Source organism: Labrus mixtus, chromosome 9 (assembly GCF_963584025.1).
Source record: "Labrus mixtus chromosome 9, fLabMix1.1, whole genome shotgun sequence".
In the NCBI taxonomy this organism is placed as follows: Eukaryota; Metazoa; Chordata; class Actinopteri; order Labriformes; family Labridae; genus Labrus; species Labrus mixtus.
The window spans coordinates 12,838,738-12,858,003 of NC_083620.1; the positions used below are offsets into that span (position 1 = coordinate 12,838,738).

Sequence of the window (19,266 nt, forward strand, 5' to 3'; positions counted from 1 at the left end):
GGCATTAGCTTAGTGCCATGAATTTTTTTCATCTGTTATATGTCATCAATATATGTCAAAACCTAGTCCAAGGAAGCTGTCTTTTCTTCTTTTAGGAGGTTAACAGCTTTTAAAGATTATGTAATGGAAAAATATTTGTATTTTGAGGGTCAGAAATACCACAGCATGAGATGTCTTTCTTTTTCAGAACTACAAAGCTTGATCTATGAAGGAAAACAGACACTCAAAAATGATTAAAAGTTGAATGTGTGCTGCTTTTTGGTCACATGGCGTGTTTAAAGTCCATACTGTGCACTCAGGAATGTTCTTCTACCAGAGATTTAAAAAAATGTATGTCCCCTGGCCCCACACAGTAGGATCATGTTTGAGCTCATAACATATCCAAAAATTAGTTCCAAAGCCCAACAGGTTCTCGTTTTTCCAGAAATGTTCCCTAATAAATCTGTTATCTGTCAAAATCCATCCATCATGATTTAGAGTCCACCATAACACAGAGACAGCGCTTGTAAAAGGCAACAGCTTGAGTATCGAGAAGAACTTAGAGAGACCATATCTCTGCTATAAGCTTATCTGAACTGGCTTCCTATAAAACCTAGAATATAATATAAAATCCTTCTTCTCACACAGGTCATACATACACTACTATCATATGTTAAAAAGCTCATAGCTCCATTACACCTCTACAACATTGTGCTCCTAGAATGCTTACGGTACCCTAAGATTCCAAGAGTACATGAGGTTGAGGGCAAGCTTACAATTATAGGAAAAAACATGGTATGTTCAAATATCTCATGGATTTCTCAAGAGTGTCGCATTCTTCTTCTTCGGGTTACACTTAGTTGCCAAACTGTACTGAGCCACACTGGACTGCTTGGTGGAAACAGGGCTATAAACACGCAGACTTGTGTAAATCAGTGTACTTCTAGTGATGAAAGATACAACAGAAAACTCAAAGTACTTGGTCTTTTTTGATTCCCTGATTTTTTTTAATTTTCAAAATCCAAAACAAATAACACCAACCAGAATTTACATTTTTAGACACTTCAAATCCATTATTACCCCTTTACCTTTTCTGAAGATTATTTCCTTTTTAATACAGATGGAAACGGAAATAACAGGACCAAAATGTACTGTTTTATACTGAAACATTAGAAGTGACACAAAATACAGCAACCGGTATTCCCAGGATAAGTGAAATAAAAAGGAGACGAGACATTTTAGGAGAGCGTTGCTCTGTTGTTTGCCTCTTTAACTCATGTTCTTTGACCTCTGCTGGTGGCTCAGTGGTGGAATGACTTTCTCCCACCTTTCAGTCTCTGGATAGACAGTGTTACAGTTTTGAACAGGCTGTGTAAAATAGGCTTTTTAATCCTCCTGGACATCAAGTTTATAAGCCCTACTTTTGATGCCATGTGTGAATATGTATATGTATTGAACTGAAGTAAAATGTCAGCCAGCAAACTGATTCAGTTTCCCCAGTTTAAGAAAAGGAACCCTCCAAGAGATTACATAAAGGTATCCTTGATCATGAAGATGTAGTCAAGCCTATATCTAACGCAATTTGTTTACTTTTCTATCCAGTCATGTAAATTCTACACACCTTCTTCAGACATGACTTGTATCTGAACCTCAGGGTCCTGGCCATTTCTGGAACATTTTATAGGTTTGGAAACACAGTCATCACATTTCGGTCAAACCACAGGCATATTTTGACTTTAATCTATAGAACTGTGAGGCCGTCTAACCCTCTTTAATTTATATTATAGGACTGCTGTGACTGTCTGCAGTCAATAGACTCCCTCCAGAGAGAAATGTTCACCAAACTTATAATTGGCAGCCTGGCTGTTCTTCAGCTGAGACCACTGGATTTTTCTGTTGTCATTTGACCATAGCTTTATGTTTTCCTGGCAGTTGATTGAATATAGCCAGCTGCTTGAGCTTAAACTATGTAGCTCCTTTTCTGTGGGCAGTTTTAACCCTAGGACATGTAAACGATTTTTAGTCTTGTGGCCTCTTTGTTTTCTTGCTTTGTTGTGCTCTTTGTTTCCATGGTGGGATCTTCATGCTAAAGCTAGTTACCGTATAGATGTCTTTATCGACAGGATATCATTGGTGGCTGACATTTTGTCCTGGGTTTTTCATGGTCCAAAGAGTCAGGCTCCTAAATACTTTATGGTTCCCTGACTTTTCCACAAGGGCCACCTGCAATCTGACGATCAAGTTTTTAAGTAAGCTGTCTAAACAGCTATAGGATGCATTTAATACTGACAGTGAACTCCCCGCAGGATGAATAGTAGCCTTATAACTTTGGTAGCTCCATAGCATACTAGCAACACAATCATGTAAACGTTTTTTTGGTGACTTGGGTTATGACTTAATCTCAGAACAATTAATGTTTGTATCAAACTCCGCTGCCTTGCATTTAGTCCCAAATGACAGGAACAAGAATCAAAATTAAGGTTGAACATATTACCTGCTAAACATTAGCATGACAACATTATCTTAGCATGCTGTCCTTTTAACTTCTAGATCAAAGTAACACAATGTTAACAGATCATCGACTGTAATAATTCCTATGATACAGCCTAACAGAGCTGCGAGAAAAGCTAACATTTTGCTTCATCTTCAGATCTTTATAACATTACAGTTCTAAAATGTTTAGTCCTATAAAGGCATTAAAGTAGCTTTTTTATTTGAAGGTTTATTTTGAGCCTTTAGCCTTTATTTGATAGGACACTGGGTAGAGTAGGAAATTAGGGGGAGAGAGTGGGTTAAGACATTCAGGAAAGGAACCACTGGTTGGACTTGAACCCGCACCGCCCACTTGGAGGACTAAAGTCTCCATACATGGGGAGTGACCTAACCGCTACAGGCAGCCTGCGCTTCATCAAAGCAGCTTTTAAAAAATACAGATATTTTTACGTGTATGTTTTTAACTAAGTGATTCCTTTTTTCTGACTGCTTCAAAATATTACAACTTGTATTTTGAAGTCAACATGTTTATGGATGAATATAAATGCAGCATCGTAATCTTTAACTGGAGGTCAGGACTTTGGTCTGAGTTGTTATACAGAGAAATATTCCCTGTAATACCCACAGAGCTGGCGTTTTGTCAGTCCTTCTTGTTTTTGCCAACATTTATGTTGCCAGACCCTCCTCACACTCCACAAGCTTTGCCATGAGCTGCTTCCTGCCTCATATACTTCCACATAAACTTGAAGTGAACTATGCTGCAGAAAACAACTTGAAGTGGATATTTTTCCATCTAAAACTAGAGTATCTCATATAATCTCATATATTCTGAAAGATGGCACATCTGCATTAACCAAACTCTGCATGAATGCTGAAATAAAATCAAGAAGTACAAACTGTAAACCATTTGATGTTGTTAATATTTTATAGTTGAAGCCAGAGAGGTTACATTACAGGAATCAAGGCCTACATTAATAGATGTCGTTATATTGAGTTAACTTTCTTGTTAGTGGTCTAAATTTACTGACAACACATTCAACCAATCCTTTTGCAAAATGAGAAACATTCTTAACTCATTTTACCTCCCATATATGATGACTTCAAGAATTCTGTCCTATCTAAATAAAGTAAAAAATTAATTTAAAAAAATAAAATAATCATTTGTACAAATGTGGTTTGATTTGTCATTTATTAAACAAACCTGTTTAATGATTGTAATAAAAAAAAGACTTGTGTCTTATCATGATCAGTTGAAGTTCAAACCACTGTCTGTTTATCTTTCCGTTACTAATTCATCACTTTAATCCTCCTGTCACCGTCCTTACTCTGTTTCTGTATGATAACAGTGAATGATAGTCATACGTGTCAAATAAATCTCACAGGACATCAGTTATTACAAATATACACGACACATATGGATGTTAATCACATGTTTGAGGGGCCTTGTTGGTCATATATCAAAGAACATTTCAGAAGAACCACAACAACAGTTTTGCTGCTTGGACGTCACGCTATTGACACATTTTATGGTGCATTTCATTTATGTTCACATGTGGTGTTAACTCTTGTGTAATGTTTCTCAAATGTTACAGCCTACAAGTCCTCTTATATACAGTCCATACTTTTATACTACAGAACATTTAACTTACAAACATTTTACGACACAAGACCTTCATGTTGTTTGTATATCTTTCATACAATAAAAAGTAGCAAGAAGCACTTTCTGTGAAGCTTAAAACTTCTGCTTTTGGATTAAAAATAATGTAGATTTCTGCAAAATATGCAGACCAATGTATTTTTCTTTTAGTGGTCCACGGTGTTCTCTACCCTTTCCTTACAACAACATTACGGATGATGACATTAGGGAAGCATCTGTTTATCCCGTTCTGATGTTTCTTGCGCATGTTGTTTTGGTGGCTGATGGTGGTGGGACTCAGGCAGCGAGACCCTGGACTTTGTGAGGCAGCAGGCTGGTAAGCGGGGCGAAGGGAAACGTGTGGGACTCTGTGTGGAGCGGTGATGATGAAGTATTACTTTGTGTTGCAGCCGTCTCTTCTGCTGGAGGGAAATACATCATGGCTCCCTGGACAATAAAACACAGAAGAAGAAAAAAAAGTTGACGGCAGAAATGTTGGTGTGTGCATACCTAATACTGCAATCTGTCACAATTTATAACAAATGACAAGAGTGTTTGTTCTCACATAAAACTGAAACCACTGTTTTGTAGAAAAGGGGCAGGTGTATCGTGTTTCCTCTTATGCTTTATAATGACTTTTAGTTATTTGCCAGTTTAACATTTAATGCAGCAGCAAAATTATGGAATGTTAGTTAATCATTAGCAATAACTTCTGAACGCTTTAAAAGGCTTATAGGAGAGTAAATAACATTGAATAATAGGCAGCAACATTTCCTCTCAGTCCCCTGTGCATTAGGAGGAACCTAAAATCCCGGGAACCTTTTTGAAATACAACAAAGAGACAGAAACCTCCTGTGGAAAAGAATTAGCTTTGATTTGAATCAGCTAAAACCAGACCGAACTGTATGTAATCAACTTATCTAAATTTTGTCCAAACCTTTATGTTTATAATTTAAGATGCTTAGGCATTTCTTGTTGGACGTTCTTATCTTTGGATAACAGTAACTACATGGACAAGTGAAGAAACATAAAAAAAAACCTATGTTATCTTATTTAGCATTACTTCATTTTCCTTCACATGTGTTTGACTTACTGATTAGTCTCTATTAGATGTTTTAGAAACTCTTTAGTTCAGACTCAGCAGAAATGAATACCAGGCCATGGTGAGCAAAGGGACGCTGAATTAAAATGTACAGTCAAATGAGTAGATGTAACTTATTTCCCGGTTTACATGGTTTTCCGCAGGTCCTTCCTTCCTGCTGCAGTCAGACTGTTTAACCAAGCCTGCTCCCAGTAGATCACAAAACACACACACAACTGGACAATTCACTCTGACATTGTGCAATAATAATGTTATATTAATGTTATATTATGTTTATCAAACCACTTTGTGCAATAACATGTTACACTTTATGTCACATGTCTGTGTAACACTTAATATTACGGACTACACTTTTGTCAAATAGCTGATCTATTTTTTATTTTTATTAATTATCTATTTTCTTGTTTTCTTTTTATATTTAAATTGTATTGTGTTCACAATCTTTGCTCTTTGCTGCTGTAACACTGTAAATTTCCCCATTGTAGGATAAATAAAGGATTATCTTATCTCTTATCTTTCATTCATCAACAGTGTGAATATTAAAGGGTGTTTATGTATGTCTGTGGAGAAGAGGTGTGTGTTTTTGTTTTGTATGACAGTGAGATGGAAAGATTAAAGTGCAGAGTTGAAGACAGAGAGAGAAACCAGATGTAGAGGTATGTTTTCAAAGTGTGTGCGTGCATGTGTGTGTGCGTGTGTGTGTGTGTGTGTGCATGTGTGTGTGTGTGTGTGTGAGCATGTGTGTGTGTTCATCGCACACTCACTGGGTGGAGTTGGTAGGCTGTGTGTGTGTTGGCGTCAGTCAGCAGAGGAGCTGTAGGGGAAGATGTTGTGCTCTCAGAAGGCTCGGTCACAGGGCTGCTACTCCTCTGAAACAGACAGTACACACAAACAGACACACACATGCACACACACAAACACACACACATATTACTATGAGTACGATGCTCTGATGATTAAAGTGCTCACACTAATAAAACACTGACATTCAGCCAATACAAATGTTTACATTGATGATTAAGAAGGTCTTAAACTATCAGAACACTGATTACAACCTCTTTTGGCCATGAAAATGGAAAATCTGCACCGTGAACAATCATTACAGATTGTCAAAAAGGAGGATTGAGCTATTTGGAATCCCTCTAATAACAACTTCCATGTATAGCTGTGATCCAAACAAATCTGAATGTGTGTTTGGATAACTGAAAACTGCACAGAGCGACCAACATTTGTAGTTCAGTCAGGGACGGGAAACAATAACACACATTTCTACAGTTAGTTTAGCAGAGAAGGCTCTGCTGTTTGAAGCTCTCCAAAGAATAATGATAGAACGATACTTCTAAAACAAACGTGGATATTTAAATGTTAGACTGTAAATGTCCAGATTAAATAATCAAAACTTAAGTTTGTTTAAATAACGTACTTATGTAGTTGTGATTTCAGAAGAGGGAGTCGGGAAAACCTGCTTCATCAGGACAGTTTGACAGATTTGCTTGTTTTTAGTCATGCAACATAAAGCTCACGTCTCACTTTACTTTGATTACACGCTATGTCAAATTTTGCTTTATGATAACTGGGGTTTTGTATGGACATGTGTAAGAAAACTGTTTTTCCATTTTGAGATGAAAGAAGATTAAGGAGACCGAAAAAAAAAGACAGATGTGAAGTAAAGGTGACAGCAGAACTGACCAGATGTGAGAAATCTATCAATTTTACAACCTGGTAACTTCCATTTTTTATGTAATTGACTGCAGTCGGATGGGGGCAGGGCGATAAACACACATTATGTTGTTATGTGCACGCGCCCCCGTGTATGGAGGCCATAGTCCTCTAAGCGGGCGGCCCAGGATCAAAATCCCACCTGTGGCTCCTTTCCCGCATGTCATTCCCCTCTCTTTCTCTCCCTGATTCCCGACTCTATCCACGGTCCTATCTCTCCATTAAAGGCACAAAAAGCCCAAAAATAAATATTTAAAAAAAAAAAAAAACACATTACGTGACAAATTACAACTTAATAGGTATTTTGTTAATATGAGATTAACAATTTACACACAGTTTCCAACTTCTACAGATCTGTAATCTCCAGGGACTCCTTTATTAACTGACTGGTAGAGTTAAATCGTATTCAGTGTAAGACTGTACGAGAAAAATCTGAATATACTCCTACAGTTAAACTCACGATGTAAGGAGAAGTGTAATATTTCAAGAAGTCTCTTAATTGTTGCGGATTATTTACAGAAAGGAGACTTTCTGCATGAGATGAAATAGAGTCATTCTGGCAGCATGCAGAGAGATTCAGGAAGCTGTGTGGTCTGCTGGCAGTCTCACTGCAGCGTTTAAGTTAGCTGGATGTCTGGCAGCATAACGCTCTATGGACTCTGCAGACAACAACAAAAAAATGACACATTGGTAATGAAGAAGTTTTCTTATCAACTAAATGAGACACGTCAAGCTGCTCTGGGGATCGGACAAGGTCAGCTGTTAGTTGTAACATCTCAACACTAACATGTAAAGCAGTCTTTACATTGGAGTTAGGTTATGTAAAGCGAAAGAGGTTTAGAGTGATCTATGTTTAGAGTCTGTAGCCTCGGTACAGGGGGCACATGCTCTGAGCTAAACCAGCGCCCTGCATAATCCAATCAGATCTTGTTTTATGTTCTGCTTTCCTGCAAAAAAAACCATTTTGTCTGAGTAGAATAATAAGGGTATGAAATGTCCTGGACAAAACAAATAATGGATTTAAAGGTCAGAAGGGAACAGAAGGGAACAGAATAAATCAAATGAACATTTTTAGTGGTACACATTCCTTGGTGTCTTTTATGTTCTGTTTTTTTTTTCCTACTTATGGTTTTGTTGTTAGTGTCACTATTGTTTTCATGTATTTTCACCAATAAAATGTTATTCTAAAAATAAAAACTTTTGTTGTTGTGTTTATCGTTTTCACTTAAGACACAATGTAAGAAATGCTTAAACCACATGAATAATATTAGTGGACTAAAACGAACATGAGAACATAAGAACCTGAGTGTTCCTGATTATGGCATGACTGATTCTTTCAGACATCCAACCAAAAGTGTGTGTGATAATCACGCTGACTGAAGACCAAGTATTTATGGTGTTCTGACAAGGCTTTCTAGTAAATGGGTCAAATTGAATAAAATACCAGGATGCAACCGAAGATCACTGAGTCCCTTTTGAGGGAAAGAAAACTGCTTTATATGTCACTTTGTGTTTTAATTTACCAGTCGAATCAGCAACATCTCTGGGAAACTGAGCGTGACACGTAATAAATTGTGAAATATACAGCAACCTGCATATTGGTGAGTTGGTGAGTTAAAAAATTCGGTCACTAAATCCAGCTTTTTATGTTCATCAAGTACTACATCAGGTTTATTTGGTAGGAAAAACACAAAGCCTCTCTTTTGGACTTTTGATGTTATCATCTGATTATGTGGGAAAGATCTTAACCTAACAGGCCTGTAGAGTCAGTTCACATTATATCCTCATACAGATCATGTATTTACCAAAAGAGTCCCTGCATTTAAAAAAAACTGCACAGGGAAGTAATCTGATGTAGCAGATCCATATACAATATGGACCTTTATCATTATGCGTTTGTGTCTGGTTATGCGTGTCCTACCATGCCTTTGATGCTGCCCAACACTGCTGTGGTGAGGATTCCAGTGAAGAAGGCCAGGAGGTTCAGGCTGACCAGAGTCCAAATCAAAATGTACAAAGTGAAAACTTCCTCACAGCTTTCAACTCCAACAAACTCATAGAAGTTGCTGAGGTAGCCTCCACTGCAGGACAAAACGACATCAGCATTTATTTAGAATCAAACATCATTTGTTAATTAGGAAAACGAATCAATGAACAGAAAAAGTCTGAAGTGATATTTTTAGCATTATTATTTTTTTAGCAGGTGTGAGTTGGTTTTGGACATAGTGGGGTCACATTATGATTAAAGGATTTCATAGGATATTGTTTTTTGTCTCACTTGGCACAGTTATACAGATCACAGCAGTAGCAGGTCCCACTCCGTACCGTCATGGTACAAGAATCCTTTAGATTCCAACACGACACCTAAAACAAAAGTCCAAAATCGAATCACAACCTGAACAAGTTCAACAACAATAACTTTAGCTGGGGTAGAAAACTATCATAAAAGGTGTGTTTCTTTAAAGACAAAATAGGATTATAGCCGACTTGAATTTAAAAAAAGCTGGACTGTATTGTTTCCTTGCACACACAAGTACATTGTTACTCACTGGGGTGTAGAAGTTCTCATAGATGTAACTTCCACCACTGCTGTAATACTGGCATCTGCCTGCTGTCAGAGGACGCATGTCCTGGATAAAGTTAAAACATGAAGAAATATCAGCCTATAGGGTTTAATGGTAGAAAACCTTCAATCAGCCATCTATCAATATCAAGAGTAGAGTTTTAAAAATGTCACAGTGACTTGTTATTTATTACTGAAGATATTCCAGATGGCCACATGTGGAGAAGGATAATAAATCACACTGATGTGAGTGTTGAGTTTGTTTTTAGCGGTGAGCCACAAACTGTGAACATAGGGTTGTTAATGGCTCCTTTAAATTTGTAAAAATAACTTTCAATTTTCTGTTCTGTGGTAAATGTCAAAGAACACTGGTAAAGATGTTACGCTCTGTATTACATCTTTGTGAAAAGCGACCCCTTTTAAATGAGCTGGCAAATATAAAGAAATTCATCCATCTATTATCTACAGTATACTGCTTTTCCCGTTCGGGGTCACGGAGGGCAGATCCCAGCTGTCATTGGGTGAGAGGGTACACCCTGGTCCAGGGGCGTTGCCAGGAACTCCGGGCCCCATGAAAAGATCTCACATAGGGCCCCTACCATGGCCCAAACTAAACCCAGAGAATTTCTACAACAACACCTCCAGCACACAAATGCTCCATCCTCGCTGTGAGGCACCAGCGCAAACCACTGCACCACCATGCTACATCCTACAGAACTGAATTCTTCACATAGTGATTTAACTATGTTTGATAAACCATTGCCCCTATTCTAATACCATGACTATAAAATATGTTATATGGTACAAACCGGTTCAGAGTCGTAGAAGAAGTGATTTATGTTTCCTTATCTGGGTTTAATTGAACTGAGGAAAGAAGAGGTGTAGCTTTAACCTTTCATCATAAATTACGACAATGAATAGACTCAGAGGAAGAATTCAAGGTTTAACACTACATCATCTCTTTGAGGATTTATTTATAAAGGCAGGCCTTCATCCATAACTCTTTGTATACTATTAGTACAAAGGCGTTATCATTATACATTAAATCATCTCATCTTTCAAAGGAGAGGCTTGGTGCCATAAAAGCTCCAAACCCTCTTTATTAAAGATACTTCCTTCTTCCTTAGCACATTATGAAAAATCTGTTGACAGGCCCACAGTTTAAGGTGACAGTATGATTCCTTCACCTTATTTTCTTATTTCATCATTCTCTCAGTATGCATGGAATCAGACGCAGAGTCATTCCCCGCTAATTAACTCCTGGCATGAATATACAGATGGCTCACTTGTCTGCTCCTATTGTATAGAAAGCTGATACATGTAAATGGTTAACCCTAACAGAACAATATCATTTAATGGATAAAATATAGTTCATCAAAATGGAAGATCTGAAGTTCAGAAATTAACAGTGTTTTTTTTAAATTTGTATTAAACATTTAAAAAATTAATTGTGGTTTTAGTTATTTCTTGGCCAGGCACAGAAACCTCCTGGAGTTCAGTTCACTTCAGTTCAGACCTTTATTGTCCCTGGAAGGGAAATGTGTTTTTTATAGCAGTTGGTAAAAACACAAACACAACGTATAAAAAGACGTAGGACAGTGCAACACAACCTGATGGAATCCAACCAAGATAAGTAAATGTAACTCTTAGTTAAAAATTCCACTGGTGCTATAGTGCAGCCAAGGTTGAAGGAAGATTAAGTGAATGAATTGCACTAAAACATACTAAAATGTGCATCTGTTGCTCGTAGCCCTGGGCAGCCTGTACCTCCGACTAGAAGGGAGAAGAACAAATTCCTTCCAGAGATGATGGTCAGTGCTGTCCTAGACTGACCTTGCTTTCCTCACAATTTTTCTGGAGTCGCTGATTGTTGCCTGGCGGCTTGTAAGATAATCAATATGTTGAACAATTGCAAAACAAAAACTGTAAGCTCAGGTCAAAAAAAAGGTTAGAAAAAAGGAATGTATCTTTGCTTTTTCAAGCTATTCAATGTATTTAGGGAGGCAGCTTGCTGTCTATATCAGCAACATCAATCCCACTCAGTGACTGTCTGTTGACAGATGAGTGGACTTATTTGTGCTGGCTTCTCAGCCGGTATGTCCTCCTTAAGTTTAGAATCCGGTCCGGTATGTTCTTTTTTGTTTTGACCAGAGAAATAGGCGGTTTTAAGGCAACCCCACACAGCGGTTTTGGACGCCCCTCAGTTTACCAGAAATTAGGCAGTTATCACGGCAAACCAACAGGTGTTGCAATGATGGAAGCGGGTGAGATTAGAGCACAGAAAGGTTTGAAGACTGATGCAGAACTGGCTAAACCCACAGAGGAGGGAGGGGGTCAGCTCTCCCCAATGTTTTGAATTTGGACTGCAGCACCAATTTTAGTTCATTACATATTGCTCATTTTACTTATGACTATTAAACTTTAAATGGGGGGCAAAACAGATTGATCTTGGCACAAATGGCAGTCCCAGAGGCTGTCATAGTGGATCAGTCAACCCACATAGTGCTTTATTTTTACTGTGACTACTTTGTTTTATTTACAATCGTTTCTGGTGTTGATGTGCATAAAGTTCAGGGAACTCACCATATTAATGGCAATACAGGCGCCATCAATCAAAAGACACAGAAATGAGGTGATGATCCCAAAGCTCAAGAATACAATTGCAGCCGTCAGCTGGAGGAAGACAAAAAAAAAGTATAAATGAGTGAATTTACATACAGAAATGACAGAGATATTTAAAGTTTTGCCAGTCAGGCCCTGAGCAGAGATTGTTTTGAACTGGTACTGTCTCAAACATGTGAAGCTATTAGTTTCAATAAGTCTCAGAGCGCCACCAAACATGTCTGTTACATTTTTTTTGTTGCTAAAAATCCACTCTGATCCTGTATTTTATCATGCCTATAACCCCCTCTATTTCAGCCCTGCTCAGGACAGGCTGTTTCTGTGTCTGTAGCTTTAAATGCAAAAAAACTGTGTCTGACCACGCCCCTCTGGAAATGCATGTGGTTTGGGCTTTCTTGTTCCATGCCCAATAGTTAACAGTGGAAAGGCAGACTCAGATGGTAGAACAAAGACCTAGCTGTGGGAGTGTCACCCACCTGGCGGAGGGGTTACTGCCCTTTGTGATGTCATGAAGGGGAATCTCCAAACGGCCTGATTGAGTACACATTTTCTGAAACGTGGAGCAGGCAGAAGACAGAGAGGATGGACTTCACATATAAGTCTTTGCATTTTGCATTATATGTGGCCTTTTAAACTAAAGAGAATAATGTTTGAATTTTTCGATTTCTTTTATTTATGATACATGTGGGACATATTTGAATATTAAGTAATACTACTATAAAATGAAAGTGTAAAGAAAATATTACCTAGTATTCATTCTTTTCTCCCAGTATTTCCAGTATGTTGGTATAGCCGTACTACCTCTCCTGCACAGGATTTTGTTTGCTTTTTACTTATGTAGACTTTATCATTTCAATTTTGCATTTATAAATGCATGTGTATTCAATTGTGTTCATGTCATCTTACTTTAATAGTTGAAAATGTTCACAGTGCTGACAAAAGGAAATATCCCAATTCATGAGCATTCAGGGTTCTGTAGGTCAGGTAAGTTCAGGTAAAAAATTCTCTGAATGCTTGATATCAGTCTCAGAACAGTAATATGATATGTTTCTTTTATTTTAAACAATGTCTCTATCAGATGGCTTGGGATCAATCAAAGCAAGATCATTTTAAATTCAAGCCACTCACTGTGCAGAGCTGAGAGTCTGTATAGGCTCACAGTGAATCTTTTCTTCTTTCTTGCTATGCATTAATCACATTCCTAACTCCAAACGTCTTGGGAAAATGTCATCAGCACCTCATAATGAAAATGAAGTTAAATTAATCTTCCTCTTTCAAACATTACTGGATCTGTCTTCTTTCTTTTCTGACATTTGAAATTCTTATCACGAGGCTTATCTCACAAATTAAATCAATAAAAACACAACACAACTTCCAAGCAAAATTTGCTCTATCCAAGAATTCCATAAATGGGAAGTCTTGTTCGCAAATGCCCTTATGCCCCTCATTATTGGGATTATCTGATGTATTTAACGTTTACTGGGAATATTTTGATAGCATATCACTTAAGGATGAGGTAATAGGCATGAGTATTCTAATATGAACTGCACCTTCAGATAATATTCATTAGCTTGAAGCTGCTTTGGCATCTTGACAATCTCTTGGATTTTGTTATTTTATTTGTTGAAGGGGAAATATCTGGCCAATAGGCACTGTATATAATATTACCATATTAGTAAAGAGAAAAGGAAAGATAGAACATCTCTATCAGAACCCTAAATATTAACCCCAGACATGACATCTGACACAAATGACTCATTAACTGTCGGACAGTTTGTTGAGTAATGTTTTTGATTATCATGATATCTGTGGGATTGTGTCAACAATAACCTGAGTGGATCTAATCAGATATACTCCATTTCCTGTTCTCATTATGTGAACAGTCATACTATAAGTTACATCTGGCTAACGTACTTATTTTTTATGGCTCTTTGTTGTACTTCTCTCAGAGGAAAATCTCTGCTTTACAAAGTTGAAATAACACTGGGATGAGTCATAGAGTGATACTTCAGACAAAGGAATGTATGTTAAAGGACAGGGAAGCAGATTGAAATGAAAAGTATTGATACTGCCGAGGCTTACTGTAGTGTCTAGATGATCTAAAACAGTGAACCTGCTGCTAAATTGAAATCAAAATAACAAAAACACACAAATCTTGTTTACTTTAGTCTAAAAATACTACATGTTAAATGTTCATATATTGGCTCCTTTATGTGGCAGCTGTCAAGTCTTTTGCATTTTAAAAACTGTGTATACTGATGAGCCCAAAGTTACTCTTCTACTGATGAAACCAAAGTTACTCTTCTACTGATGAAACCAAAGTTACTCTTCTACCGATGAAACCAAAGTTACTCTTCTACCGATGAAACTAAAGTTACTCTTCTACTGATGAGCCCAAAGTTACTCTTCTACTGATGAACCTAGCCAAGTTACTCTTTATTTGTCAAGCTTTTTGTTCTAACACGGCACAGATGCAGTTCATACATCGGCGAGATACCCCCCAAAAAACCCTTCGTGTTTTTCTTTTTATTGTTCCTGGTCTTCAGACAGAACACTACCACACTTGAAATGACAACTTTCCTAGGAAGAGATTATCAGCTGTGGCTATTTAGCTAATTTGGCAAACGTTACTAAAGTTGGCTGAAAAAATTCTGTGTTTTTGACTGACTCGTTTCAAAAGGAGATCCTGTGAAAGTTGTATACATTTTGAAATGGTGGCATTCTGACATTGAGCAAAACGATTCAGTCTTTTAGCTCAGTTAAGTTTAGGCCAATGATCATAAGGCACCCAACATTTCACTACACCGAATAACTATTCTATATATAATGACTTTCTCTCTTTAGCTTAATACGTTTTTAAAAAGAAGAGGACTAACCAGTGTGATTAGCAATTATTCTGCTAACTCAGATTATGTTGACTGGGGAAGTTCCCAACCCAATAATCATGGACACGAGTACAAAAATAAGCATGTCTGCAATAGATTTGAGCTTTAATACAATTAGGAAATCATGTTAATGTGCCAGTTGCTCTCACCCAACAAAACATTGTAAGGATTGTTGTGTAAAAAGTAAAGTTTTGATTACTACCCCAGGTAGTGTGCTAGGTAGCTTGTTAGCTAGTGATAATAAACATGGCTGCTGACATTAAAGCAGGTGAGCACACTGCTTAATCAATCCTTTAGGTTTTTAAAGACACCAGGCTTCACACTCTTTAAATGTTTAAATGAGTATTACTCTTCATAAAGCTCCCTGCCTATTGTTTCGACATGCAGGCTGTGTCCAAAATCTCTCTACATAAACTGTCAGCAATGTTTTTCAAGTCTGTACTAACCTGTATGATGCCCTATAAATGAATTTAACAAAAATGGCCATCGCATTCAAAATACATTCAGCTAACAATTCCACATGATGAGTCAGAATGTACATACCCAAGTCTGAAATTACAGTTGAGTCACTTAATAGCTTTCATTGATGATGCAAAATGATGAGGTTATCATTTGTGTTTGTAAACTCAACTCAAAGAATTGAATCAACTATTATGTGTTGAGGATGTTCGGAGTTCAGGAAGCCACAAGATGTCTGCTACAGCTTCAAGTCGCAGATCACCACTCTTATATTCTGTATCGCTCTCTTTGCCAAAGTACACCCATATCTTGGCGGATTGGGGACTGGGTGTGCACAGAGAAAACATGAGGAAAAATTATGATCTGGGATATACTGTAGGTGTATGCGTGTGTATGACTGTGTGAGATAAAAGAGATACAAGCAGAGCAGACGATAATACCAGCTGTTTGCGGTTTTCTTCCAGCCGGAGTCCAAGAAGTCCCAGGAATGATCCAAGGGTTAGCTGAAGAGAGCATCACAAAAGAAACACGATAAGTGTTCGACAAAACAAAACCTGTGGTCAATTTACACAAGAGCTGTGAGGCTTTGTTATGATATGGTTTGTTTTCGAAGGAAAGAACAAATAATAATAGCATTTGACGGTTTTTAAAGAAGATCTCTTGGTGGAAAATGTTAAAGCACACAGTATTATGTTGTATAGTGTTATTAAAGGTGGTTGATGGATATAAAGTGAGTCATGAATGCATGACCAAGATCTCGCAGCTGATGCTTCCAGTACTGATTTCCATGCATATAATTTGACAGTAATTCCAGAAGAACCATTATCTTCTCTCTGACTCCAGTTTTCAGTGTAATCAATGTATGAAATGATCATGACTGCTGCAAAGAACCGCCAGTCATCAATTTAAAGTCCTGCACGTCCGATATCTTTTGGGTAAAGCAAAATGTTTGGCCGGAGGAGTGCAACTAAAGGATATCATCTTCATGATGGATATCACATGCTGGAGGATGATTTGATTTGGTTTCAAACAACAAGTCTTGTTTTTCTAATCCTATATATGTCATTTAGCTTTTTCTTACTCAGAAGATGATCATTATGGGTCAAATAAACAACTCACAATAACTCCAGAGGTGTAGCCAGTCACATTCAGGCTCTCTGTTCTGGTCGTCGTGTAGACTCCCAGCACCACCAGCAGCAGGGAGAGACTTAGCATTCCCAATACCAAATACAGAGCTCTCCTGGCTCGCACCATCATCTCTGCAGCAAAAAGAGAAGAGAGAAACCATAGAGTCATATGGTCAGTCCTTGCATCATATATCAGTGTTATATGACACAGAGCAGGACAAAGAAAACACAAGACCACATGCTTGCCGGATTGGAGCTCCTTAGCAGCCGCCTCCCTGCCTGCCTGTGTATTTCTAGTTTGATCTCAGGGTCAAAAAAAGAAACCTGATTTAAACTGATTTAATCTAACTGTGCTTAATTTCATTAAAAAAAAAAAAACAATGATCCCAACTCAATGTCGCCATCTTGTTCAGATCAACTCTAATAAATGGAATTGGTTCCACTGCTTCTGTGTATTCAATGTAAATAAACTTTAGCTTTTAACCATCATTTACTAATATTACATATAAACCCACAATATATGTCAATAAAAGTTTGTAGTTGTAAAGTTTGTAGATAAAAACGTTTCCAAGTACACACAACACATATCCCATGACACATTTATTCCCTACAAATTGTTGTTGACTGAAGTAAATTCATGTATTATTTCCATGACATTCAGGAAGAAAGCTTCTGTGAATGCAGCCCTCACATTCCCTGAGACTGAGGTTAAACTCTTCATTTAAAACATCTAAACAGAGCATCAGACACATAGACACCTTTCAGTCATCAGGTCACCTGACTCTCTAACCTTACCTAATTATAAAAGAAAGAAAATGCATTATTCCATTCTCCAAACTATCATTCAGTCATGAACAACACTAATAGGCGATGTCACCATCATGGGAAAACATTTCGCCTTCAGTGAAATGTAAGCACTCTGCTACATCTAATGAGATAGACATACATACAAACAAACGTAATTTATATGTAGGCCTCATAAACTTAAGAAGTATGCCTTGAATAATAAAACGATCTTGTCTGCATTTGTAAGATTAATCCAGCAACACTGTCTTCAATAAAAAAAAAAATTAAAAAAGATATATCCCTGCTTCCAGTTTATAACTTACCTGTTTCACGGCTCTTTGGTTCGGGTTTGTCCCGGCCGGCTGCTCCCTGAATCCTTGCAGTCATGGCAAATCCAAAACACCAATTTCCACGAGTCCGACAGCTTCAAGTCTGCAACCAGTTCTGCTTTCTGATCAGGCTTACAAAGTTTTCCTAGGAGCTGTATCACAGGTTTCTACTACTACTGCATGTGCGCGTGTGGATGGAGGCGCACTTCAGTAAAGTGCGTGAAGATCCTATGCTACGTTCAAGGTTGCTGCGTTCAAGGACGGTCGGAAATGTAAGTGTCTACTGCTGTCAAAACACTCCTGACGTTTCAGGATGTGGAAAAAATCAGCGTTTTTTTCGTTGTTTTTTTTTTCAAATTATAAACATTTGACACTTCATTCGTAAATCAAGAAGTCACAAATACATGTTTGTCTGTGCTTTATTCGTATATCTATTTTACACATCAGACCAATATCACAAGACATTTCCAATCCCTTATGTCTTGTAAGCACATTAGAAGAAAGCTAGCACACGAGAACCACCTCTGTGTTGTGTTAGCACGTGTTAGCATTATTGTGTTGGGGAAAAAAAAAACCTACCATGCCATGCTCAGTATCAGCAATTTTTGAAAATGATTATATAAAAAATACCTGGATAGAACTGAATGAAACAGGACAAAGGCACATTTATTGAAATAAATAAAAATAAATAAATACAATTTAAAGGCAAATATCTGCAATTTTTGATTTCAAAGGTTATTGAAGTGAGCTGTTTGCTGGGATCCTCTACACCTCAAGTTCCTCCAGTTACCTGTGAAATGTATTTTTCTATACTTGCTCCCAGCAGTGGCAGCGCCCTAAACATGTTAATTTGGCATAAACAGCCTGTAGGAGACCTTCTACACAGGGCCTCACTATTTGGAAACAAAGCAGAAGCAAAGTTAAAAGGCCATTATCCTGTCAATTCTTGTATTTTCTGGTCCATCCTAGTTCACAAATTAATGTTCAATTTAATTTAATTTAAACTTAATTAACATTTCAGAAACAGGAAGCTAAAAAGGTTTATTAGGGCCCGAGCACGAACCATGCGAGGACCCTCTTCAAACCCTAGTGATTATTATTTTTATCCTCCTTATTTTTCTTACGCCACTTTGCGGCCACTTTTGAGGGCCTGAACGTGTCCGAAAACTCACCAAACTTTCCACGGTCATCAGGTCTGGTGAAAAATTTGATATTTTGGTGGTTTCGTAAACGGAGTTTGCAAAATGGCTCAGTGGCGCCCCCTTGAAATTTTGAAAATGGCCTCCCCATAAAGGGTTTTTTCACGTACACTCACGAAAATTGGTACGCATATTAAGCTTCTCGGGACGGACAAAAAATCCTCTTGCAGCGTTTCAAAAAACCCGACAGGAAGTCCACAAATTAACGTTGAATTTCACAATAACGGCCCAAAATCACCGATTTCAGCCTTCCTATTTGAACGCACTTGTCCGAGGGCGCTCATCCGATCGGCGCAATCTCAGTGTCAGTGCGTTCTACACAGGCTCAACATATCTCGTTGTGCTCTGCACGTTATTTCGTCAAAGG

At 37.8% G+C, this 19,266-nt stretch overlaps 1 protein-coding gene across 2 annotated transcripts; it reads right to left on the minus strand.

The window, feature by feature from the left end:
• Positions 1 to 3,378: 3,378 nt before the first annotated feature.
• Positions 3,379 to 17,956, minus strand: LOC132980277 (transmembrane protein 255B). Of its 2 annotated transcripts, XM_061046322.1 has the most exons (9): positions 17,695 to 17,953; positions 16,578 to 16,717; positions 15,899 to 15,961; positions 12,076 to 12,165; positions 9,479 to 9,559; positions 9,208 to 9,293; positions 8,851 to 9,010; positions 5,975 to 6,079; positions 3,379 to 4,555 (listed from the first exon to the last, which is right to left on the minus strand). In XM_061046322.1, exons 1-9 carry the CDS (start codon positions 17,756 to 17,758, stop codon positions 4,406 to 4,408), a joined length of 939 nt encoding a protein of 312 aa, XP_060902305.1. In that variant the 5' UTR covers positions 17,759 to 17,953; the 3' UTR covers positions 3,379 to 4,405. The 2 variants fall into 2 exon arrangements, with proteins under 2 accessions (XP_060902305.1, XP_060902307.1); XM_061046324.1 differs by lacking the exon at positions 5,975 to 6,079 and having other exon boundaries at positions 17,695 to 17,956.
• Positions 17,957 to 19,266: the final 1,310 nt, after the last annotated feature.

What these genes read in the sequence shown, in the direction of transcription:
- LOC132980277 (XM_061046322.1), bottom strand. Translation starts at nt 17,758, where the DNA reads ATGACTGCAAGGATTCAGGGAGCAGCCGGCCGGGACAAACCCGAACCA. An exon ending in GATCTGTATAACTGTGCCAA is followed by an intron (nt 9,011 to 9,207) that starts GTGAGACAAAAA and finishes TTTGTCCTGCAG; the next exon opens with TGGAGGCTACCTCAGCAACT. An exon ending in CAGCCTACCAACTCCACCCA is followed by an intron (nt 4,556 to 5,974) that starts GTGAGTGTGCGA and finishes TTTATTGTCCAG; the next exon opens with GGAGCCATGATGTATTTCCC.